Genomic DNA, 25,636 nt, shown 5'->3' with positions numbered 1-25,636 from the left:
CATATGAAACATATTATTCAAATAATCAATGTTAAAAAAAAACTCCCTATGATCCTTAGTATAAGTCCCTTTTAACATAATCAATACAAGTAATTAATTTGGTTGAATTTTTAAAATAATATACTAAATTTACTCTTAATATTAATGACTTTTAATTTATTTTCATTATTTATCAATAAAAACACACATTTATAATATTTAATAAAAAGAAATTTAATGCTTATAAGTCAAATTTTTTTAAGAATGTGTTTTATGCTAAGAATTAGAGGGACACACATATATATATATATATATGTATATATATATATATATATGTATATATATATGTATACATATATATATATGTATATATGTATACATATATATATATGCACGTTTTGTTGTATTTGAACAGGGTGTTAAAGGATATTGAATTCCATTTATTGAGTAGTTTTAATTGTTTTGAGTGATTCATTTATTGAAGAAATAGTCAACTAGTAGAGTGGAATTAGGAGCGAAAACTGATGTGGGAATGAATCTTAACGGTCAAATTTGAAAAAGTTGCGCTCCGAGATTCTGAAACCTTTTTCATGACCGTTTGTTTCTCTGTTTCTAAAAATCCCTTTTTTCAAAATCTCTTCTCAGTAGTTACTTCTCTCATCATAGCATGGCTTCCTAAGCAATCTCACTCTTCTTTAGCACCAAAGTCACTTTACGCAACACAGTTCATTAATCAATCATGAGGTGCTTTCTACCATGTTTTCGCACTTCTAAACGTCGTAACCAATTGCGTTCTAAGGATGCAACTCTCACACAAGTAAGCTCACTTTGCTCTTTCTCTCTCTCTGTCTCTTTTATCTTAATCTAAGTTTCTCAAAAGTTGTCACAGACCCATGTGGGGGAAGGAGCTGTTGAACCTCTTGCACGGCAGAAGACTGCTGTTGAAGAACTCATTGATTGCATAGCAGAATCAAAGTAAGCTATCCATTTTCTTATGATTTTTTTTTTATCTAATTTGATTTGATTACATATGTAGCTATCTTTACGCTTTCAGAATAAGAAATGAAGAGCAATCAAATAATAACAGTGTTGAAACCAAGGAAGCACCTCAGATAGATGAGAAAAGGAATGACCGTGAAAGAGATGATGAGATCAGTGAAAGATTGCATCAGGAAGAGTCTTCGGAGTCACTGTTCTCTCTGTCTGTTTGTTCAAGAAAAAAAGTTTCAGATGCCGAAACAGTCGAGCCTGAAGTTAATAGTCCGATGCAATTATGCACAAGAGAGGTACCTGAAGCATTTGGGTCATCCCCAAATGCGCCACTTCAAAATATTTCGTCCGTTCTGAGTCCAGTTGAAGAATTTACCCATGAAAATCCATCCAAGGAGAAGGACGATAAGGAAGGAGAAAAAGGGAAAGTGACTCACCCTGTTCTACAGTATAGGTATAGAGATTGCCCAGATGACGAATACGACGACGTTAATTTAGATACAAGTGAATTTGATTCTACGCTAGAAAATGACGATCCTCAGAGTGAGAAGAGAAAAAGGGGGAAAGAAGGCGCTGTTGTTAAACGAACATGGGTTCAAGAAGAGTCTTCGGAATCTCTGTTTTCTCTGTCTGCTGATTCTAGAATACGAATTTCATCAGCAGAAGCAGAGAATGAAGTGGACAGTCTAGTGTCAGCGAACATCACACAAAAAGAAGCACAAGGGAGGATTCCAGATGTTTGCTCATTGCTGAATCCAATCGAGAGGGTAGTGAAAGCAAGAGAGGTGCATCCACTGAAGATCGATAAAGAAAACATAAACTTGGTAGTGCAAGATGGTAACATACCCGTTAGTTCAGAGCCTGCTTTGAAGCTGTCAAACTGCAAGGGTAGGCAATTCAGTGACAGCAAAAGAAGGGAAGAAATTGGGGTAGAGACCAGCCTCTCTAGCTGGTTGGTTGAATCGGAAAGCACGCCTATTTCCATTAATAGTAACAGTTGTGTGGGAGAACATACACCAAAAGGAAGAAGAGGTTCACCGTGGAGTCACGAGGATAGGCCAATTTTGGGAGCCTTAACAGTTGAAGAGATCAAGATGTATTCTTTATCTGCATCTTCAAGAAGGTCTAGAAGCCGGAGTCCCGACGACACACCCATCATAGGTACTGTTGGAAGCTACTGGACTCACACAGAACAGAGCATGGATTTGCAGTTCAACAAAAAAGGAAAGGTAATATGAAGTATGGATATATAATTCAAAACTGCTGTTATTCTAGCAATTTTGTTTTGTAGTAAAATTATAGTTATTTTACAATTTAAGATAACTTAAAATGTTTCTTCTGCTATACCCTTGTTTATATATATATATATATTAAAGCGTCAAATTTTAAAACTACTACATTAAAATAGAAGTACTTTTTTAGTCTCTACAAATATAATAGTTAATGTTTTTTCAATTAGTTCAAAGAAAATACTAATTAGTTAGTGGACGTACAAGGCTGAGTAGATCTTAACTGCTTTTGTTGCAGGATGTAACACCAAAGAGGAGTACAACGGCATTACAAACAAGACTAGAAGGTGCATTTGATGCTAGTGTATCAATGGGTTCAACGGCGTGATTTTTGTTTTAGCCCTGGAAGAATATTAATGAGAAAAGCGTAGACCATTTTTTTTTCTTAAGTAGAAGCTTGTTTTGAGATCTTTGATCATTTGATGCCCAGATTTTTATATTGAAATTCTTACTTTCGCAGTTGCTGCTGTACGCAGATATTGTCTCAATTCTTACTTTCGCTATTCGGTATAAAATCACGGTCTAGAAAGATAAAAAACATTGTCTCAATTTCCATTTTTTTGTATTGGCTACAATTCATAGGCAACAGCTACTTAGAGATGACGATGTATATATACAAACTTAGTACATAGAGAAAGATGAAGAAAACGATGCCAAAAAATTATTGGGATATATATACATACATTAGTACATGAATAGTTGCCCCATGTATTCAACAAAAGAAAAGATTCACAAAAAAAGATAACTAAGAACCCAGCTCAACTGAGACCTAGACATCATGAAAGAGTCTCCTAATCTGGTCAACTGTTGCAGGCATTAAAGTAATTGGGCAGCGCTTATACTGTAATGTGGAAAACCAAAATCTAGCATTAGATAAAAAGTATGTGCGGCCGGTTAGTTAACATTGTTTACATAGGAAAAGACCGATAGTTTAAATTTAGCCATGAAATCAGATAGAACAGTCACCTGAGTAATATACTTAAATATGCAAGCATAGCAGAAGGCAAACCCAGAAACTGTAACTACAGATGGATTTACACGCTTCTGTGAGCACAAGGGACAAATTGTCCTGTCTGGTGGTAGTGGTATCCCATCTTTCTGTACCTGTTTTTATTATAAATATATTAGACTCAGTTCATAGTAGGCAACGAACCAGCACATTTTTTTTTTTTACTTTTAAATTCTACTTACTGACAGTGTGACAGTACATCATAGAGGATGCAAGTCTAACTAGTGAAAAATAAACCTTTACAATGAAAGTTGAAAAGAGTTATAATCTGTTTGTCTAGAATAATTTATATCTTCACCTTTGGTGGAGGAGGAGGAGGGGGAGGAGGATATACTGTTGGAGCTGACATTCTCTCCTCAGCAGATTGGTACCACCATTCCATCATCTACATAAATTCACATAGGTGATGTATTAATAATTACACATACAAAGCTAAACCTATTTAAACTGAACCCAGCCAGCAATGGAACAAGAGGCTTGAGCCAATAGTGATCATCCTCGTTTGTAGCAATATTTAATTATACCAAACCGGCGGACACAGATCAAATCTAGAATTGGAAACTAGGTCAATAAAATCTACCAAGCTATGATATTTTTTATACGTATTTCACCATATTGTTAGTACTCAATGAAAAAAGAAATATATACATGCATAAATATATGCATACACATATATACATAACTACATGTATATACATATAGACAGACACGCATACATATGTGGATAGCCATCTCACCTTAAAGAAAAACACTGCTGCAATCAAACCGGTTTGTGCATAATCAAGAACAGTGTACGTACAGCTGAGCAATGCTCCTTGCAATGTCTGATATACGAATACATCATGTGATTAAAATGGAGCATAGACAGAACATTTATTCATAGTCAGCATTGTAATGCGTTACATACATAAAGAGCGTTTAGTCACTTTATCCTGCACAACCTAACATAAAAGGTTTCAGCACACAGCAAGTTTCTCACAATGCAGGCCCAATACTTGAAAGGTACAGGTACAACGCACCAGTTATACAAGTTCTACTTCTCAATTCGTTGAACACAATGACTTTGTGGACAACATTATACAGATTTTATTTTGTACGAACATCATTCATATTATGTATTTAATAATGTCAAACAAAATATAAGCAAAAGTAACACCGTATTATTATAATCCATGCTTCTTATTGTTGAGCTTAAAAATAGAACTGACTTAAAATTAGTCATTGTAAAATAATTTTACACCTTTAAATGTAACCAATAAATGGTAAGCAAAAGTTCCTTTTGGTGTAAGAGGAACTTGCTGTAATTGTTAGATGCTATCTCAGAAAAATTTGATTTTCACAACCAGACAGAGTTAAATTTATAAATCAATGTATAAGGTTTTATGAGTATATTTCTGGAAAATAAATGGTTTTCATGGGCTTGTGTAAACAACAATAAGTATTGTATAACCATTTAAGATAAATTGTCTCTGTATTTTTCTTTCTACAATTATTTTGCCATCATTCAACTCATGGGTTCTTTGCACTTGTTTCTTTGGTGATATATTTTTTAAATTCTAATTCTGGCCGAGTATATGCTACTATCGCCACTTTTTTAGCTACATTTTCTTTTGCTTCCTGTCTGATTTTTGTTTGACAAAATATCCTTTCCTTTCCCATTACTCTCATTGAAGTTGGATTGCTTACTTCAATTAGCCCAAAACAAAGAGAGAAAAAATTGAAAATATTATATGTCAGTCTAATATGGAAAGAGAGAAAGCCATGGACAACGTCAATAAAGTAAAAGAGTATAACTAGCTTCTTGAGTTTCTTCTTAATTCATGAAAACATAAGGTTATCATACAGATAATAAAATCATATACCTTCAACCATTCGGGGCCACGAAGTCTCTCACGTTCACGGTTACGCATCTTTGAAATTCTAGAAGACATATCCATCTATCTTGACACGAGAGAGAATAAAAAAATCAATCATATAAACATAAATGACAAATTTATTTTCTGGTGTTAACCAAGCAATTAGAGGATTCTTAAGCTGCTAAGCAACTCACAAATTCTTACATTGAATAATTTATTTGAGTTCCATATACTGAAGAATGCAAATAAAAGAATAGTATGTGTTTCGAGCACAATTACCATACAGTAGAATCATAGGTACATGATAGATTGATGGTGCAGAAACTCATCACATTTGAAAAAAGATTTGATATTCTGGGAAGGATCATGCACTAACCAATTTATACCAATAAATTTTTTTCTTCCATAATTGTACTCATAGCCACTTTAACATGCACCCACAAACAAACAAACAAACACAAAACCTATAACACAACAACACTTAACAAACACCATAAGATTAAAAATAATTTTATTTGTTGACATCTCCGGAATGCTGGAAAAGTTATTATTTGATTCAATTACATTTTGGGAACAAGGAGGCTGCTAATATATGCAACCTTGGGAATTTTGATAGTATCCCCGTGCAAAAGAAAAAACAACCGAAAAAAAAATTGAGTAAATAGTCAAATGATCAAATCAGTCTTCTCATTTCGGTTCTTCATATTAACTTAGTTTCTAGTATCCCTGAAACTGTAATTTTTCATTCCTTTTAGTCCCTTTGTGAAATGAGCTATAGTTCCACTACGGACTAAAATGGTATTACAAAGCTATAGAACTTAAGGATAATCATGATATTAAGTTGTACATGTGAGGGACTAAAGTGACAGTATTTTCAATTTCAAGGATTTATTTTGCATTTCCCAGTTTCAGGAATTATTATGACCTCTCTTCACAATTTTCAGGGACTACAATTGTAGTTCACTAGAAAACAGTCAGTTATAAAATACTAAATATTTGCACCGATGAAAAATGCATGGCTGATCATATTTTCTTTTTCAAATAACACGATAATTTGTCTAAATGTAATGATATCCTAATTCATAACTGTCTACCATCTCTTGCCCAGTAGCTCGACAGACATGAATCCCAAGTGCGTGCAGTGCTAGCGAGTAGTATCCAGTAGCATCCAACAAGTACAACATCTGGTAAGCAAATTGCAAACCTGCATAGCAAATATCCTACATTAGACATTGAAAAATATTCAAATTCCAGAGAATACTTTGTCGTTACAGATAGAACGAATGCATATCCTTGAATAAAAAATTTAACCGAGTTCTTAAAATCAAGTCGATTTGGGTTTATCCGTTGGAAAAAAAAATCAGGATACAAATGCTTAACTCTCAACATCTTGCATTTAACATACCCTCAGTACTAGCGTGCAACCACGGGTAGCAAAACCCTACAATTTTCTGAACTCTCTTAGTGATACGCATTGTAACGGAGGCACCGGTGTCAGAGGTTGGCATTGACACCGGAGAATAATCTCCTCGGGCATCATCATATCCCCCATTTTCATCTCCCCATAGAGTGGCCTGAAGCCTCGCTTCCCTCTCTCTGTTGTAGATTGAATGCAACTTAGATTTCATATACGGCAACACAACCTGTTTAATCAATGATAATGGAGGAAATTAAGAAGCAACAATTAGGGTTACACGACAAAAGAAAACAAAGAAGCAGAACAACTACAGTACCAAAAAAACAACTGAAAGAATTTTCTGGCGTCTCCGCAAGCTGCCTCCACCGGCGGTGGCAGCAGCAGTATCGTCAATTTTGGCGGTGATATTGGCCGGTCTTCTTCGAAGACCGTACAGAGATTCCGAAAAAGAAGCATCTAGAATGAGGAAATAAGAGGAATGAGCAGAAATAATTGGTGTTATGTGTGATGGAGAGTGTGGTTTTGGGTGTACCTGTGGTTCGTAAGGTGTGAGATTCGAGTACGAGCATGAGTAAGGCGAAGGATTCGTCTTCGAAGTCCAGGAGCTTGTGAAGGAAAGGTCTGCGTAAGGCCAAGACGCCGATGGAGTAAGTGAGAGCGGCGCGGAGACTCGCCGGAAGCTGCTGAGCCGCCGCCATCTCGAAGAAGGTAGGGCGGCTGCCTTGCCCACCCACCTGGAACAACATTTCTCTCTTTCAATCCCGCCACACCAACCACCGCCATGCTCACCTCGTTTCCATTTATCTCTTCTACCACCTGCTCTGTTTTTTTTTTGTTTACTCTTTGTTAATTGTAAAAATATAATTATAATTATTTTTTATTATAAAAAAATTGGAAATATAATTAATAATTTTTTATTTATTGATGGTAATAATAATAAGGTTAAATATACTTTTAGTTATACACTTTAATATAAAATTAAAATTTTGATACAATTTGATATTAAAATTAAAAATTGAATAAATTAAACTTTTTTAATTTAATTGTGTTAGATTTTTTCTTTTTATTAATAAAATTTTAATTTGACTATAATAGTTTATCTTATTTTAACTCAAATATCATAATGGAACGTGCAGTTTAAATATAAGCATAATATAAAAAATAAAAAAAAATAGAATTAGGTTAAAAAAATTATATAAATTTATTTTTAAATTTTAAAGATCAAAATAGACAAATTTTAATTTTTTGAGTTTAAAATCTAAAAATATATTTAATTCATACTATATTAAAACTAAAATTTTCCCCATTTACCAAAAAGAAACTCCAATAATATAGGAAAGTAAAAATAAACCTCTCTTTGATTACTTGATAAACAATTGAGTTACATGATATTGAATAAAATAAATTGGATTAATAATTTGAAATCAATACATGTTCGATCAGTTAAATATGTTTTTGTTTATTTTGTAAATTAAATTAATAAAAAAAATTGACTTAAATATCATTTTAATTCTACTGTTTATTTATTTTATTCAATTCGATCCTATTATTAATAAAAAAAATCAATCAATTTTACCAATTTTAGAAAAGACAACAATGAGAACACTTCAATTCTAATCAGTACTATTCATGGCATATTTTAGAGGAAAAAGAAGACGAAAAGCACGTTGAAACTTCCAATAATATTTCTACAATTTCCATGGATTCCAAACAAGTCCAAGAATATTTAACGATTCTAGGCAATGAATTACATCCCAATTATCATCCTACAACCATCAAACAATCCAACGGTTATGAACTTTTCACCCGTTTTGTAGCTGGTGCAATTTCATCTTCATCTTCATTCATCACTTCTTCACCTTCACTTGTTTTTTGCTTTGTGCTTCCATTCTTCTCTTCATGCATCATTTTCTCATGTCCTTCATTTGAGGTTTCTACTGGAGGAGAAGAAGGATGCACATTGTCTGATGGGGTGGCGGTGGTGGCGGTGGTGGCGGTGGCAGCAGCTGCCTCTCCGGAGGAGCCATTAACCTTCTTGCCACCCATCTCTCTTTGTTTCTCAAACATCATCTGAAGACGTTTCCCTTGGTCTTCGATTTGAATTTGCAACTTTCTTTGTATCTGCATAACACAACACAACAGTTACAGACTCAGAAAGAAAGAGCAACCAAACACAACTCATAAGTTAACAACCTCAAGTTGCTCGTGAAGTCGCTTCTGGAGATCCATCTGCAATCGTAATGCTTCAGTGATCCCTTTACTCCTGCAAAAGAATTACCAAAGTATGTTTCTGAGCATTGCTATGTTCACTCTGTGAAAGGAATCTCAAGGAGCAACTGTTCATATATGACATCAGAATGGTATCATAGCAAGAGTGAATTACTTAGTACTAATCTTAAATTATATCTCAAATTATAATATTAGAGAAGAGTTAAACTGAGAAAACGTTACATTCTCTAATAACTAGCATGCATGAGCCTGCACAGAGAGGGAGAGAGAGAACTCACGTTTTTAAGTCTAGAGAATTCATTTCTTCTATTGGTGTCGTCTTTTTCTCTGATGTTCCTGCATGCATAGAAAAACAGCTCATTCACAGCCAAACAAGAAAAAGGAATTTATGCTTGTAATGCAATGTGACCTAAAGACTTAACTTTCTCTTTGTTGGGATGAGAGAAAAGGAGAAAATAATTTGAACTTTAAAATGAAGAGAAAAAATTGAATTTTTATCCTCCTTCAACAATCAAGAGAAATTCCCAATTTTTAAAACGTTTTTTCCTTCCTATTCTGTCTCTCTGAAAGCAAACAGGTTAAGGAAGTATGAAGAAGAGGCACAATACGATTCCTAATCACACTTTAGCATACCTTCTGATGGCTCTGGTTTGTATCTGGCAGTTCTATATTTCTGAAATTAAAAGCATTTGGAAAACATGAGATTAAATAAATTGACACACCTAAAAGCTTTTTAAGAGGATGATAAACCAAAGATGTACCTGCAAGTGGCTTTTTACATGATAGATGGTAAGGCCATCAACTTTCATCAGATTCAACACACCCTTTGGAGTAGCCTCTGCGTGTTAAGTAGTTTACATCATGAGACAACAATAAACATTCCAGAGAGAAGGTTAGAAAGAATGAGATCACGGACATGAACATACTCTCACTACCACCAAGCTGATTGACTGCTTCCACAAAGGCCTCGTGAAGTTCTGGAGTCCAACGCATTCTAGTCTTAGTCTGTGGTGTGGTTGCTGCTGAATTGCCATTAACTTCTCCAGATGGTATATCCAGCAACTGAGGAACCTGAAATGAACGCATTAATGGAGTAGGATATTTTTCAGCAACTTTTACAAAAATAAATACACAAATAGAGCAAAGAGGTTAAGGTGCATGATGAAAATAGTGTTCAAACTGTTAAGAATCCCATATACATCATACAACAGAAGAAGGAAAGAACTGTATACACAAATTCAAATGTACAAGGTGATGGAATAAGGAAGTTTATGGAGATCATTTAGTCACTAGTAATAACAAGATAAAAAGATCAAGATTGACTTAATTTTCATATGCATCGGTGACTAGTTCATTCATGTACAAAAATCATCCTCATAGACTATAGAGGCAACCAAAAATGAGATGCCACCTACTCCTTCTAGTAACTTCACAGATGTGACAAGTATTTGCAAAAATCAGCTTGAGAAACATACCTTTGGTTTTGGTTCTGCTGCATTGTCATCACCAAGAAGCTGACTCCAGTTTGGGTGAAGAGAATCATCAATTGACATTAACTGATCAACCCACTCCCCAAAATCGGTTCTTTTGACATTCTCATCGTTTATGTAACAGGCATTGTCTACCACCTGATCATGCTGGGCAGAAATATTTTCGGGAAAGCCAAGAATATCCTGAAAGGGATCTGGTCCCCAGGTAATATCTGTGCTTTCATGAGGGTGAGAAATGAATGTTGTTGAGTGTATTTCGGAAGACACATTGTCACCCAATGTCTGAGAAACAAAGGGGAGATCTTCATTTTGCCTATCATGCTGTGAAGCATAGGGAAAAGGGGTGCCATCAGGATATTCAGAGGGTGATGAGATGATCTTCCCAGCACTTGTGATTAAATTTGATGAGACAGAATTTGCAGCCAGATCACTGGCAGGTGAAAGATGACAAGAATCTGGGGGTTTCATATACTTGTTTTCTAGGGGAGTGGGAAGAACACGAGAAGATGAAGACATAGCTCTGGAGTCCCAAGTGAATCTGCAGCAATTTAACACAGTATGTACATTGGTTTAGCCTTGAAGCTGATGAAATTTAACACTAAGCCATTAGAAAACAAGTTCAGTTTTAAGCATCAGCTTTGGCAGAAGAAGGGAGGTTTGAAGAAAAAGAGTTGTTAAGGGGGTCATCAAATTGAAATTCGCAGTCAGTTAAAAGCATTGACAAGTGTCGTAGTCCGTGAACAGAACCACCAGAGCTGCCACACAACCCTCTCTGCAGCCACAAATTGAAGAAAACGAACCCACCACGCAAGATGCCTCTTTTGCAGGCCATAACCATTCATTGAGACCACACAATTCAGCCAATAACAGATCAAATCACACCCCCAGATTCACAGAACTTCATTAAAAAAACTCAAATTACAAAAATTTAACAAGGCACATAGAATTTCAAGAGATAAGGAAAATCGGTTGTGAAAAACATGACCAAGCCATGGAGTGGTTAAAGGGTGAAGAACTGAAAGTGCGCATATGGAATAAAAAACGCAGCAGTAGAAAATCTTACCTATAAAGGGATGACGATGATGAGTCTTTGGAATTGGGAAAAACCTGAAACGGAATCTAAAAAGCCGAGGAATCCAACTAAAAAACGGAGGGTAAGAGAGAGAGAGAGAGAGAGGGAGATAGATAAGAAGAGGAGGAGGAAGAGGGAAGAAATGTAATGCACACGTATATGAATTTGTCGTGTTTAACTCAAACAAACAATCTTAGAATCCAAACTCTGTCCGTCCAAGGCTCTTGCTTCTGATTCTACTTCTCATGATTATGGCAAGAACAGGTGAACCCAAAAAAAAACATCCTGCGGCTCGCACGTGTGGGGACAGGGTGGTTCTGGGCCGTCAGATTTCAGTCCATTTATGGGGTGATTGGGTTTGTTTTGTCCTGAGTTGCCATTTGCAAGTTGTTGACTTTGATAAGCCAAGAAAATAATGAGATGGAAAATGGAAAATATTAAAAAAAGGGTAAAGTAAAGTGCTTGGTAGTGTTGGTGTTGGCTGCTGATGAATACGAAAGGCTGCTGATGTATTGGGTGTGAAGTGAGAGTGTCCAAAATGGTCAATCCATCATGATGTCACTTTCTACTTCCTTTTGGCAACTCATGGTGCCACTTTCTTCCTCCAACAACTTTCTCTGCTCTATTAATTTTCTGAAAATTCAATGGTAGAGATGCTGTAATCACTGTGCAGCTAATACTAACAAATAGTCTCAAGCTTCAAACTTTGACAGGAAAGAAAATAAACAAGCATTGGTGCCATCAAAGGGTGATTGTTTTTCCAAACATTGGATGCAATTTTCTTTATTCTCGGCAGTCCAAGTGCAGTGAATGTGTACTGTTAGTTGACACAGAGAGAGAAAGGGAAAGAATGGAAAAGGAATATAAATATCGTATGATAAGGTGTCTAAATTATGGAGCTGTCCATCTATGTAAATAAAAAAGTTATTACAAATTACAAAAATTATATTTCATTAAATGGAATATGCATTTTTTAAATAATTCATCAAATACAATATATATATATATATATACACATTTAAGAAATATTATTTTAATGCATTTTTTTATTATGAACGAAAATTTAAAGAATGTGTTATTGACCACTGGTCTATATACTTATTAAATTTATTGAATGCGATGAATAATAATCAAAAGAAAGCGTTACCTTTTACATAATAAAACAAACTTAAAAAAAAATAATATAAAGAATTAAACTTGTTTATATTTCTTAGACTTGAAAATAAAATCTGAATACATTTATATTCCAAATTTTAATATATTTTGATCTTAAATTTTAAAAAATATTTGATATAATTTTTTTAATTTAATGATATTAAATTTTTTTTAAATATTATAAATACTTAATTTACTCTTTTAAAATCAATTGAAATCATATGAAAAATTATTAGAATAAAAAATTAGTTTATGAAAAAATGGTTAACAATTTTAATTTTATCTTTTATTTCATTAGATCTCATGTATTTGTATCATGTTCTTGAAATTAGAAAGACTAGAGGGATTGCATGAATAAGACAAGGACAAAGTGTTCATGGTGTAAGGCAAAACATAGTCACCGGAACCAATCTCGTATTATTTAAAAGAGAATGGCTTGATATAAAAACACTGTAACCAGAAGAGAATAAATAGTCACCGGAAGACATAATGGCCTAAACAGAAATAGAAGGTTCTTTGAGGTAAAACAACAAATACATGAGAAGCGCTTAACGAAAGGTGAAAAGTTGAGTGATGTGCACCAAGAAAAGTGATGTGGAATAGAGAATGGTCATATAATCAGTAATTTGTCACGCACCTTCAAGCTGGGAGTAGATGTTTCTCATGCCCAACTTGATGTAATGCTGTTGAAAGAGCTGAGAAGGTAGGGGTTTTGTGAAGAGGTCAGTGGCTTGAAGAGAAGACACGATAGGCAGGAGCTTGATCAAACCACGATTGATTTTTTCACGTATAATGTGGCAGTCGATCTCTATATGTTTTGTTCATTCGTGGTAGACCTAGTTTGAAGCAATTTGTACGGCAGACCTGTTGTCGCAATAAAGGGTTGCAAGTGAAAGTGGAGGGATTTGTAAGTCTTTGAGAATTACAAGAGTGCGATATTCAGCTTCGGTGGAGCTACAAGAGTCAGTATGTTGTTTTTTAGATTTCCATTAAACGAGGAGTTGCCAAGATATATGGAAAAGCCAGTGATGGATTTCCGTGTTTTTGGACAAGTGACTATAACCTTGTAATTGGAGGGTGGTCTTGCTGTGGAAAAAGATATCATTGCCAGGAGCCTTTTTGAGATATCGAAGAACACGATAAGCTGCTTGCTGATGTCGGGTCGAGTATTTGTGAGATAAATTAGACATCAAATAAGCATGCGATAGGAGGAGCATCGTCATCGTTTAAAGGTTGTATAGTCGTATGAAGTTAGGAAGAATGAGCCATAGGATTCTGAGCATTCCACTATGATTTTGAGCCACTTCGAATCTGAGGAAGTAAGTGAGATTACCACGGTTTTTTATTAGAAAGTTGGAATGAAGAAGAGCAGTGATGGTCGTGATTTCCTCGACATGGTTGTCCGTGATGACGATGTCATCCACATACACAAGAATAGCAGTGGTGTAGTTATTATTATGTTTAAAAAATGAGTGATCAACTGAGGAACAAGTATAGAGATTGGAAATTAGAAATTGAGAAATTTTATAGTACCATTGGTGACCAACTTGTTTCAAGCTATACAAAGAATGTTGGAGTTTGCAGACTTCGTTGGATTTTTGAGCAGGGTAGCCTAGAGGGAGTTTCATGTAGATTTCTTCGTGAAGATCCCCATGAAGAAAAACGATGTTTACATCTAACTGTTTGATAACCCAATTCTTGGAGGTGGTGATGGCAAGAAGAAGTCTCAGGGTAGTTAGTTTAGCAACTGGTGCAAAAGTGTCTAAACAAGCAAGACCCTCAATGGACATCAGAGTTGTATTCGATTTTATAGACCCAGCAATATCCAATGGCAGTTTTTCAGGAGGTAAATCAATGGTGATCCAGGTATTGTTGTCTTGCAGAACTTTTAGTTCATCATTCATAGCTTGGACCCATTGAGGATCTTTGGAAGCTTGAGCATAGTTTTGTGGCTCAGTAGCAGCGGTGATGCACATGATGGTGTGTTTAAAAGAATCAGAGAGATTAGTATATTAGAGATAATTATCAATAGGATATCTGACAATAATGTTGGTGTGAAAATCATGAAGATAGGTGGTTACCTTTTTGGTTCTGAGAGATCGCCTTGATTGTGTAGGAGGGATCTTCTAAGTAAGAGCAGTATCAGTGTTGTCGGTGTGAGGAATATCGGCATCATTATCACTGGTAGCGATGTCAGTGTTGGTTGTATCATTAGCGGTGGAAGTGGTGGTATCAGGAAAGGGAAAAGAGGATTCAAGGTTGCCATAATCATTGTTGTAGTTTGCAGGTATAGGTAAAGATAAAGAATTGTTGTCATGAGAAGTACTACTTTGAACGTGGTAAGGAAAATGAGTTTCATAGAAAACAATATTGCGAGAAACTTCAATTTTTTGGTTGTTTAAATTGAGATATAAGTAACCTTTAGTATTGGGTCTGAAACCCAAAAAAGTACCAGATATGGCTCTGCGATCAAACTTTTTTCGGTGAAGATTGAGATTATTGACATAGCAAAGACAAGCAAAAGTATGTAAAGATGAAAGATCACAAAGACAACCATATAAACGTTCATGGGGAGAATCATTGTTGAGCAGGGGAGTTGGCATGCAATTGATAAGAAAAACAGCATGTTGAGTAGCAAAACAGCAGAAAATGTTAGGAACATGGGAATGAAAAAGAAGAGAACGAGTCACCTTGAAGATATGTTGATACTTATATTTTACAATACCGTTTTGCGCAGGGGGTGTAAACACATGAGAAACTGAGGGCCATTATCAGTTCCTATTGTTTCAATGACAACATTAAATTGAGTTTCAACTTTAGCAATAAAAGTAGTAATATGTTTTCTGATAGCAGATTTTTCATTCATGGGAATAATCCAAGTGAAATGGGAACAATGATCAACTATGGTTAGAAAATATCGAAAACCATTGATGGAAATATTACAAGGCCCCAAATGTCCATATGAATGAGATCAAAGTTATGTGAAGCATAGGAAAGATTGGTTGGGAAGTGGAGTTTTCTTTGTTTTGCCTTATGGCAAGCATCACAGAGACAATTTTAATCAGAAGCAATGTAGTTGTATTTTTCATGAAGAATACTCAATCTTTCATTAGATGGATGACCTAAACGAGAGTGTCAAATATTTATGATTTTAGATATACACACAGAATGTTTAGTATTGTCAAGAAAATCACTGGAATTAAACATGTACAAGCCAGCTTGCATCCTAACTAAACCAATCTTCTCGTTGGTTCTCATGTCCTGTATAACACTGCCAGAAGAAGAGAAAATAAGATCACAGTAAAGAGAAGCACCAATTTTAGAAACAAAAACAAGATTAAAAGAAAACTATGGTACATATAAAACATTGTCTAGTTTGAATTTGTTGTTAAAGACTACAGTTCCAATATAATGAGCCCAGACAACATTTCCATTAGGAAGGTTAATTTGAATGGGTTTTATCTTTTTATAAGAGGAGAAATCGCATTTGGAGACACAAATATGATCAGTGGCCTTGGAATCGACGATTCAAACATGATTGGAATTATTAGAGTGGAAAATGGAGTGAATGTTACCAGTTATGGAATTGTTGGAAGAGGAAGAACCAATTTGGTTGATTTGGACAGTTGAATTAGAAGTATAATTCTTGAAAAGCTAAGCAAGAATTTGATATTGTTGCGGAGTCAGGCAATGCTGTCGTTTTCATGCAGATCTTTGGTAGAAGAATGATCATCTTGTGCATAAACATTATGAACACGAGGCTTCTTGGTTCGATGAAGAGGATGGTCTGGACCCATGTTTTTTATAGCAGATATCAACAATGTGTCATGTTCTATTACAGTCGGTTCATATCTTTTTACTATTTGAATTCTTGTAGGATCTACTTTCTTGCTGCCATGGTAGCAAAGAAAACAAAAAGAAGGAAAAAGAAAGAACAACAAGAAAGAGAAAAAGAATAACAAGAAAGAAAAAGAAAGAACCTCATGTACGTGCATCATGTTCTTGAAATTAGAAAGACAAGAGGGGTTGCACAGTGTGTTCATGGTTTAAGGCAAAACAGAGCAGAGAAAACGAAAATGAATTGATACAAAAACACTTTAATCATAAGAAAATAAATAGTCACTAGAACGTATTATCAAGGTAGACTAGGTATTGATGCAAAAATCCTGTTAATTAATTTTAACTAAATATTGCCTCGTTATTAACCAAATATTGTCGTTTTCAGTTGTTATATTATTTTATTCTTTATTGATTGATGGATTAATTAATTTTTAAACCTTTACAATAAGCTAATAAAGTAGATAATTAAAAGTATGATTTCTTAATAACCATAGGGAGTGCTGCATCTAGCAACCTACGTTTATTATTATTTTTACAAGTATGATTTCTTTTATCTCATCCATGACGATAGAATAATTAGTTTATAGGAAAAACCATAACTAAAGTATCTAACCGATAAAGTAAATATTAAATCATTTCTTTTTATAACATGTACTTAAAACTAATACATATACACGTAGAATACATTATTTAAAACTAACATATATATATATATATATATATATATATATATATATATATATATATATATATATATATATATATATATATATATATATATATATATATATATATATATATATATATATATATATATATATATATATATATATATATATATATATATATATATATATATATATATATGTTAGTTTTTATTTAAGTTTTGGAAAAAAATTTAACAGAGATTTTGAAATCGTCTTTTAACGGATTTTAAAGGATCTTTTTTAATAAATTTTGAAATTCATTGAACACATTTGGAATGGTGATGATCCAGGAATTGTTGTCTTGCATAGCGTTTAGTTCATCATGCTTGCACCCATTGAGTATCTTTGGAAGCTTAAGCATAGTTTTGTGGCTCAGTAGCAGCGGTGATGGACATTATGGTGTGTTTAAAAGAATAAGAGAGATTAGTATATTGGAGATAATTATCAATAGGATATCTGACAATAATGTTGGTGTAAAAATCATGAAGATATGTGGGTACCTTTTTGGTTCTGAGAGACCGCCTTGGTTGTGTAGCATAGATCTCCTCAGTAAGGGCAGTATCAATGTTGTTGGTGTGAGGAATATTGACATCATTATCACTGGTAGCGGTGGAATGGGTGTAAACACATGAGAAACTCAGGGCCATTATCAGTTCCTATTGTTTTAATGACAACATTAAATTGAATTTCAACTTTAGCAATAAAAGTAGTAATATGTTTTCTGACAATAGATTTTTCATGCATGGGAATAATCCAAGTAAAATGGGAACAATTATAGATTATGGTTAGAAAATATCGAAAACAATTGATGGAAATATTACAAGGCCCCAAATGTCCATATGAATGAGATCAAAGTTATGTGAAGCATAGGAAAGACTGGTTGGGAAGTGGAGTTTTCTTTGTTTTTCCTTAAGGCAAGTATCACAGAGATGACTTTTATCAGAAACAATGTAGTTCTATTTGCCATGAAGAATACTCGATCTTTCGTTAGATGAATGACCTAAACGAGAGTGCCAAATATTTATACTTCTAGAGATACACACAAAATGTTCAATATTGTCAAGAAAATAATTGTAATTAAACATGTACAAGCCAACTTGCATCCTAACTAAACCAATCTTCTCGTTGGTTCTCATGTGTATAACGTAAGAACATGAAAAATATAAGGCCATTGGGCCTTATGTGAGGTAGTCAGGCCCATCAGACTAAGGCCAACTTAACCTTAGGAAGGGTTTCTCAGATTTCTTATTCATTTCTTGAGCCCTTTCTCTCTCTCTAAAACTCTTTGTCCTAAAATCTTCTCTACTTTCTCTTTAGATTTCCAGTTCATTGAACCGTTCAATCTTGGGTTTGAAGGTGCTCATGCGTTCACCACACCGAAGGCTTCCTTTTGAACCGATCGTATTTTCGTTTGGACCGGTAAGTCGTTTTTTCCTTTCTCCTTCACTGTCTTTGAACCTAGGGCATGCAGCATTACTGGTTGCATGTTACTAGTGGGGTTTCGTTTTCATACTTTCTGCCAAGTCAAGCTCTAAGAGCTGTTATTGTCACCACTTTGGTGGTTTGTAGGGTTTGGTTGAGTTCTCGCTGTGTGAGATACTGTAAAGGAACGTTCTTGTGAGCTTGGTAGTTCAACTCTGAGGTAAGGGGAGCTAGTGATATTTTGTTTGAACTATATGATGTGCATGTTTGATCAGTTGTGATTTATCTTACTGTTATGTGATATTTTTGGTGGTGAGCATGTTGAGCTGCATTTGTTGAATATGTGAAAGTTGTGTAACCATGGTATACTGAGTATTCTCTGACTTGGATGAGCTTGTTGGATGTACTGGATTACTGGTTTGGAGTAAGAATGTTGTAAAATAGTTAATATGGATGGTGAGTGGGTGTACATATACTGTTTTCGGTTACTAAGAAGGGAAGTGAAGTATTGTAATTGGGCAATCGGAGTCTAGAACACCATAGGACAGTTTGGATGACTTAGATAAATAAATTGTGACTTATTGAGAGTACTGTGTTGGTAGGATAGAAGAATCTTAAAAACCTGAGTTGGCACATCCCTGATCATAGAGCAACCCTGGTCTGATCCAGTCAGTTGTAACTAGTCATATGTGCTAGCGCCGAAGGTGAGACTGATGCGTTCAGACATTTGATTCTTCTCCGATGACCAATTGGGTTAGTAAGGAGTGATTGAGGTGGAAATCATGTGTTAGTCGCGTTAGAAGGGTAAATAGTTAAGGGAGTACTGTTTTGGGTCTTAGTTTGGCTAGCTTGGATGAGGCAATTAGAACAGGTTAGGGTCATAAAACTGAGTAAAGTCAGGTTCAAAATGGTAGAATCGAAATTGGGTCCTTAGGTTAGTGAAAATTGAAAGTTTAAGTTAAAATTTGGTAGTGATCACTTTAGAATCATGCTAAGAACGTTTATAATCATTTAGACAAGTTTAATTAGGTGTGGAACAAGAATTAGGAGGGTTGGCAGTTGGGGAAAATAACTAAAAACGGTAAAGGGAGTGTGAGTTGCATATTATGCAGAATTTGCGTCATGCAGATTATGCAGACTGGCTATGCGAGCTGTCTCGCATAGCGAGACCCTGCAGAGAGTGTTCACTGTTTGAGTCACTCGCTGTGCGAGTTGGTGCGCTGTGCGAGTGACCAGATGGGGTTGCTCTCTGTTTGTGAAATTCGCGTAGCGAATCCTGTCGCTATGCGACTGGTGGTGGTCTGGAATCACTGCCCATTTAATTCGAAGAGCGAGTTGGGCGCATAGCGAGAAGGTTTGGGGGTGTGCTCTCTGTTTGAGCTCTCGCATAGCGACTTGGGTGCGCTATGCGAGAAGACCTGAGGCCTGTGGCCTCAGCGAGTTAATTCGCATAGCGAATTAAGGGGTGCGCTGTGCGAATACTTCGGGTCCTGTCTCTTCCTTGTCTCTCTTTTGATTGAATCAAGTATGTGGAATGTTTGGAATGCATAGTATGATGTGATTTATGTGGGAAGTATGTGAATGTATGAGATATGTTGGATTCACTGTGATAATATGATGGTATCTGGTTATTCATGTCTTGGGTTAAGTTTCAAAGTGACAGGATGGTTCATGAACGTAATTCCATGATCCTCAAGGAGAGGATACATGGTGGTGCCCTGGTGGTGTGTAGAATGATAGCATGGTAGCTCAGTTTTGGGGGTTTTCCTGAAACTACAATGATCAATCATTCTCAAGTAGAGAGGATTGAATCATGTGGTGAGTAGTAGCAGGAGGTCCTAGTCTTGGAGGCTTCCAGTATGCTCCAGGGCGCGGAATGGACTAACCTCGTGAGTGTGGTAGGGTGAAACCCATTGGCAACGGCTTTGCAAAGCAGTAGAGGCCGCCACGAGTGCATAACCCGTCATAGCTCGGTAATCATTCTAGTTCGGACGAGTCGAGTTATAAAGCAACAAGTTCTGTGATGTCTTTTACCATGTTTGAGTGAATTTTGCATGCCGTGTGTGATTGAATAACATGTTTTTTTATATCTAGCTCACTCTTGCTTGTTTGTGCATGTTGTATGTGTTTCCTTTTGCGATGATCATCCATTTTGGAAGTTGAGGACAATGCTGCTGCCTAGTCTCCTTAGGGTGTTATGAGTTACTTCGTGTATTTTGAGATACTTTTCCCTTTAAGTTTTCGGATTTAGACTCTACTTTGTTTAAACTTAAATTCTGAAGTTATTTTGAAAATGACTGTAATCCTAATTATATTATGCATGATGACGTCTTTATTATATATGTTTTTCTACATAATTGGGATGTCACATATAATACATCCAAAACAAGAGAAAATAAGATCATAGTGAAGAGAAGCAACAATTTTAGAAATAGACACAAGATTAAAAGAAAATTGTGGTACATATTAAACATTATAAAACATTGTCTAGTCTGATTTTGTAGTTAAAGACTACAGTTCCAGTATAATGAGTTGAGAGAACATTTCCATTAGGAAGGCTGATTTGAATGAGTTTTATCTTTTTAATGATCAGTGGTCCCAGAATCATGATTCAAACATGATTGGAATTATTATAGTGGAAAATGGAGTGAATGTTACCAGTTATGGAATTGTTGGAAGAGGCATAACCAATTTGGTTGATTTGGACAGTTGAACTAGAAGTAGAATTCTTGAAAAGCTCAACAAGAATTTGATATTGTTGTGGAGTCAGGCGAATGTTGTCATTGTCATGCAGATTTTTGGTAGAAGAATAATCATATTGTGCAGGAACATTATGAACATGAAGCTGCTTGGTTCGATGAAGAGGATGTCCCGGTGGATACCCATGCTTTTTGTAGCAAATATCAACAATGTGTCATGTTCTATTGCAGTAAGTGCAGATCTTTTTACTGGTCCTCAATTTTTTCTTTTTTGAGTCAGTACAGAGGAGATGTTGTAAGAACACTTACCTTTGCAGGTGCAAACTGGTTCAGGCCTAAAATTATCAAGCTCGTTCTATATCAACCATACTATTGCATCTGGACCAAGAAGCAAAATTGGGATCAGTTGTGGACTGTTGAAGAATAGTACCAAGAAAAAATTCCACCTTGTTCTTAGCGATTAAGGTGTAACCATTGAACGACTCATGAATGATAGTTAATAGTATCCAAGACTGGTGAAACCAGAGCAATGGCTGGATTCTCATTTGGATGGTGGTAGAGAAAACTCTGAACAGATTGTTGGTCCTGTATTCCTGCCATGGTAGCAAAGAAAACACACAGAAGGAAAAAGAAAGAACAACAAGAAAGGGAAAAAGAATAACAAGAAAGAAAAAGAAAAAGCAAGAGATTAGAGTTGACACAACAGAGCCTTCAATAGAAGAACTCTGATACCATATCATACCTCATCTACGTGCATCATGTTCTTGAGATTAGAAAGACGAGAGAGACTGCACAAAGTGCTCATGGTGTAAAGCAAAACAGAGAGGAGAAAAGGAACTGATCTCATATTCTTGAAAAGAGAATGAATTAATACAAAAACACTTTAACCAGAATAGATTAAATAGTCATTGGAAAACATAAGGGCTTAAACAAAAAAAAGGAAGATTCTCTTAGGCAAAACAACAAACACATGAGAAGCGCTTAACAAAAGATAAAAAATTGAGCAGTGCGCATCAAAGAGAAATGACGTGGAACATATGGATGCGAAAATCTTGTTAATGGATTTTAATTAAATATGTTATTAACCAAATATTGTCGTTTTCCGTTGTTATATTATTTTATTGTTTATTGATTAATTAATAATTTTTAAACCTTCACAGTAAGCTAATAAAGTAGATAATTAAAAACAGGATTTCTTAATAACCATAGAAAGTGAATTCAATAGCTACATCTAGCAACCTACACTTATTATTATTTTTACGAGTATGATTCTTTCTATCTCATGAATTAGTTTATAGGGAAAAACCATAACTAAAATATCTAACCCACAAAGTAAATATTAAATCATTTCTTTTTATAACATATACTTAAAACTAATACGTATTCACGTAGAATAAATAAATATATATATATATATATATATATATATATATATATATATATATATATATATATATATATATATATATATATATATATATATATGTGTGTGTATGTATATATGATGTTTGTTTGAATAAGTTTTTTCAGAAATTTTTGAGAGAAATAAAATCAAAGGAGCAATAAAATTTACTTCTCCATAAACCAAAAGTAGTATATATAAACTTTTTCATGTAGTTTTTAAAATTTTAATTCTAATTTCTATAAAATAAGTTTGATTTGCAAAAACTCTATTTAATTTTTCTATTATGCTTTTCCAACAGGTTTAAAAAACAGTTTTCACTAATTCAAAACAAACGGATTAAATGGTAGACCAAGATGGGTTCAACGTATATATAATACGTGAAAAAAACGAAAAACTATAAAAGACTTGTATTTACACCCACATATTTGTTTTCTCTAACTAAAGTATTCTAAATTGCAAAATCCAATTTGAATTCTGTAGTTTAAAATTCAAAAATATATTTGAGATCATACAATCTAAAAAATTATAAATCTAAGATCTAAAAATATATTTTAATTACACAATAAAAAAATATTCTAAGTTATACAGTCCGGAACATGTTAATGTATTGCTTGAGATTGAAAACATATTCCAGACTACACATAATAAATAAATGCACTATAAGTTTTATATTGTGATATTTTATATTTTATATTTTATATTTTACTTTCAGATGAAAAATGTATTGTAAGTTTTCAAGTTTTTTCACAATCCAAAAGTCTAAAAAAGAGGTCTTTTAAACTTGTTGAACTTTCTCTTAAAGAAATGTTTCTTCCTACACTTCTACACATTTTGTGGTGTACCTTCACAATTTTTTTTAATTTTAAAATTAATTTTTGTAATTTAAAAAATTCTACATTTCATTTTTTGTGTTTTAATGAATTTTGAAATTTATTAAAAATTTTAAAATTGGTTAAAAAAAATCTTTCAAAAAATCTAGAAAAATATAATCCTAAAAATATGTTTGGAATGTAAAGGTGTAGAAAAAAAATATGTAAACATGAATAAATCACTGGTTGCTAGAAGAGCCAAATAGACCCAAATTTGGTCCTTTGTTGCTTATAAAATAGAAAAAACAAATTAGTTGGACAGTGAAAAAACTCTTTTTTAAGTATTAAATTTAATTACATATTTTGAACATGAAATCGAAGGCTTTGACTAAATTAAGTTGAAATAATACTGTATTATTTAAATAGGTGACGAAATCATATCAATCTAAATAGTAAGAAAGAAGATATAATAAAAAGGTAGGATTTTGAAGGTTTTGTGTTTAACAGTGACAATGACGTGATTCGAAAACACGCTTCTAGTTAGCATTACCACGTCAAGTTTCCTTTTTTGTTGCGTAAGAAATCATATGATTGAAACTGAAGAGCTACAAAAAAAGTAACAACATAAGATGTCGAAAAGAACATGCCACGTGTCCAATAATCGCGAGTCACGAGGAAGAATCTGTCACTGTTAGCGTTCAGTGTCCCTTCTTCTCCTCGCTTCGCAACACTTCTTTCATCTTCCCTATTATTCTGCAACCACCACTTCCAACACTAACAAAACTCACTCACATCGCAACCAATACCAAAGTGAAAAACAAAGGCATTTCCCAAACATGTCAACGGTGGAAGCAGCCAACGAATCCATGGCAACTGTGGCAGACAAGGCTCCGGTAACTTCTCAGAGAAAGGTCCCGGAGGACTTGGACACCAAGCTTCCCAAACCATGTGATCCGCTCTCTTCTTATTTTGCTTTCTTGTTTGAATTAATGATATTAATCGTTTATGGGCTTTCTGGTTTTATCATGTAATCCAATTAAGGGTTCTAAAAGAGGAAGCTTTAATGGGGTTTGATCAAATTTGACCTTTTTGCAAGTGCGGAATTTGAGTTTGTTTTTCTAAAATTCAGATTTGCCAAGAGCTTTGATTGCCCCTGACACAGAGAATGTGGATGGAACGTGGGGCTACAAACACAACGACATGTCAGTACTTCAGCAGCATGTGTCCTTCTTCGACCTTAACAACGATGGTGTGGTTTACCCATGGGAGACGTACAAGGGTAATGTTTTTTTTTTTCTTTTTGTATATGTTTTTTTTATATGATTTTGGTTCAATTAGCTGCAACTAAGCATGTAATTCCAAAATTGTTCAACCTCTGATGACTCAAAGTTCACATCTTTGATTGTTGTTTTTGTGATTTTGTAGGGTTCCGTTCACTGGGTTTCAACGTAATTCTTTCGTTCATATTCTCGATTGTTATTCATGTAGCTCTCAGTTATCCTACTCTTCCGGTGAGACACTCTTCCTGTATGATTTATCTTACCATTGTTATTACTTCCACTTGTAACATGTTCTGGTTTTTTCACAGACATGGCTACCTTCACCTTTTTTCCCAATTCACATAAAAAACATACATAAGGCCAAGCATGGAAGTGACAGTGGTAGTTATGACACAGAGGGAAGGTAAGTCAAGAAAATGATTCGTTGAATGTTATATAGCACTGTGCTGTGGCTAAAACAACATTGCAGGTTCATGCCAGCAAATCTGGAATTCATGTTCAGTAAATATGCTCGAGAAGTGCCTGATAAATTGTCACTGAGGGAACTGTGGCACATGACTGAAGCAAACAGAGTTGCATTTGACTTCTTTGGATGGTCCTCTTTATTCCTCTTTATTAAACCTTTTTGCATGCACAACAAATGTTGAGAATCCTGGACTGAAAATGGGTGAATCTCTTGAAACCATTGCAGGGTTGCCAGCAAATTTGAGTGGGGAGTGTTGTATGTCCTTGCAAAAGATGAACAAGGGTATCTGACAAAAGAAGCTGTGAGGCGTTGCTTTGATGGGAGCTTGTTTGAGTATTGTGCTAAACATCGCAAAGGTGCTACTGGAAAGATGGCTTAACAGCTTCTTCAGATTTTCACTGTTAGTATAACATTTTGGATAACCTTTGTGCAACCAAAATTTTGGTTTGTTTAGTACCAAATCGTTTACCAGTTATGTGTGTTCTTTTATAGAATGGTAATGGCTGTTTCTGATTTTGATCT

At 34.6% G+C, this 25,636-nt stretch overlaps 5 protein-coding genes across 24 annotated transcripts; 2 read left to right on the top strand and 3 right to left on the bottom strand.

Annotated features, from left to right (window-relative positions):
* The first annotated feature begins 459 nt into the window (after positions 1–459).
* Positions 460–2,716, top strand: LOC108345917 (uncharacterized). Its single transcript, XM_017584772.2, has 4 exons — positions 460–796; positions 869–954; positions 1,034–2,198; positions 2,497–2,716. Exons 1-4 carry the CDS (start codon positions 719–721, stop codon positions 2,584–2,586), a joined length of 1,419 nt encoding a protein of 472 aa, XP_017440261.1. The 5' UTR covers positions 460–718; the 3' UTR covers positions 2,587–2,716.
* Positions 2,717–2,909: 193 nt separating this feature from the next.
* Positions 2,910–7,355, bottom strand: LOC108345918 (peroxisome biogenesis protein 12). 2 transcript variants are annotated; one of them, XM_052879068.1, is made up of 9 exons: positions 7,073–7,355; positions 6,857–6,996; positions 6,529–6,766; positions 6,218–6,327; positions 5,130–5,204; positions 4,005–4,091; positions 3,566–3,652; positions 3,225–3,362; positions 2,910–3,121 (listed from the first exon to the last, which is right to left on the bottom strand). In XM_052879068.1, the coding sequence occupies exons 1-9, from the start codon at positions 7,284–7,286 to the stop codon at positions 3,095–3,097; spliced, it is 1,116 nt and encodes a 371-aa protein (XP_052735028.1). In that variant the 5' UTR covers positions 7,287–7,355; the 3' UTR covers positions 2,910–3,094. The 2 variants fall into 2 exon arrangements, with proteins under 2 accessions (XP_052735028.1, XP_017440262.1); XM_017584773.2 differs by having other exon boundaries at positions 2,910–3,099; positions 7,073–7,354.
* Positions 7,356–8,177: 822 nt separating this feature from the next.
* LOC108345992 (protein PHR1-LIKE 1-like) lies at positions 8,178–11,697 on the bottom strand. The gene is made up of 8 exons (XM_017584894.2): positions 11,323–11,697; positions 10,245–10,797; positions 9,696–9,840; positions 9,531–9,607; positions 9,403–9,442; positions 9,048–9,105; positions 8,734–8,803; positions 8,178–8,661 (listed from the first exon to the last, which is right to left on the bottom strand). The coding sequence occupies exons 2-8, from the start codon at positions 10,773–10,775 to the stop codon at positions 8,332–8,334; spliced, it is 1,251 nt and encodes a 416-aa protein (XP_017440383.1). The 5' UTR covers positions 10,776–10,797; positions 11,323–11,697; the 3' UTR covers positions 8,178–8,331.
* A 3,947-nt stretch (positions 11,698–15,644) lies between these two features.
* Positions 15,645–22,220, bottom strand: LOC108343878 (uncharacterized). Of its 19 annotated transcripts, none has more exons than XR_008249898.1 (6): positions 21,601–22,201; positions 21,464–21,532; positions 21,114–21,342; positions 17,534–17,689; positions 16,062–16,273; positions 15,645–15,757 (listed from the first exon to the last, which is right to left on the bottom strand). XR_008249898.1 is itself a non-coding variant. In XM_017582302.2 (3 exons), exons 1-3 carry the CDS (start codon positions 21,999–22,001, stop codon positions 15,713–15,715), a joined length of 306 nt encoding a protein of 101 aa, XP_017437791.1. In that variant the 5' UTR covers positions 22,002–22,202; the 3' UTR covers positions 15,645–15,712. The 19 variants fall into 19 exon arrangements, 1 of the variants encoding a protein (XP_017437791.1); XR_008249899.1 differs by lacking the exon at positions 16,062–16,273 and having other exon boundaries at positions 21,601–21,747; positions 21,897–22,195; XR_008249904.1 differs by lacking the exon at positions 16,062–16,273 and having other exon boundaries at positions 17,534–17,633; positions 21,601–22,205.
* A 1,825-nt stretch (positions 22,221–24,045) lies between these two features.
* On the top strand, positions 24,046–25,636 carry LOC108344926 (peroxygenase 2). Its single transcript, XM_017583465.2, has 6 exons — positions 24,046–24,316; positions 24,498–24,647; positions 24,794–24,879; positions 24,957–25,051; positions 25,118–25,243; positions 25,340–25,636. Exons 1-6 carry the CDS (start codon positions 24,205–24,207, stop codon positions 25,491–25,493), a joined length of 723 nt encoding a protein of 240 aa, XP_017438954.1. The 5' UTR covers positions 24,046–24,204; the 3' UTR covers positions 25,494–25,636.

This window comes from Vigna angularis, chromosome 6 (genome assembly GCF_016808095.1).
Source record: "Vigna angularis cultivar LongXiaoDou No.4 chromosome 6, ASM1680809v1, whole genome shotgun sequence".
Classification (NCBI taxonomy): domain Eukaryota; kingdom Viridiplantae; phylum Streptophyta; class Magnoliopsida; order Fabales; family Fabaceae; genus Vigna; species Vigna angularis.
This window is presented reverse-complemented; position numbering and strand designations above follow the sequence as displayed.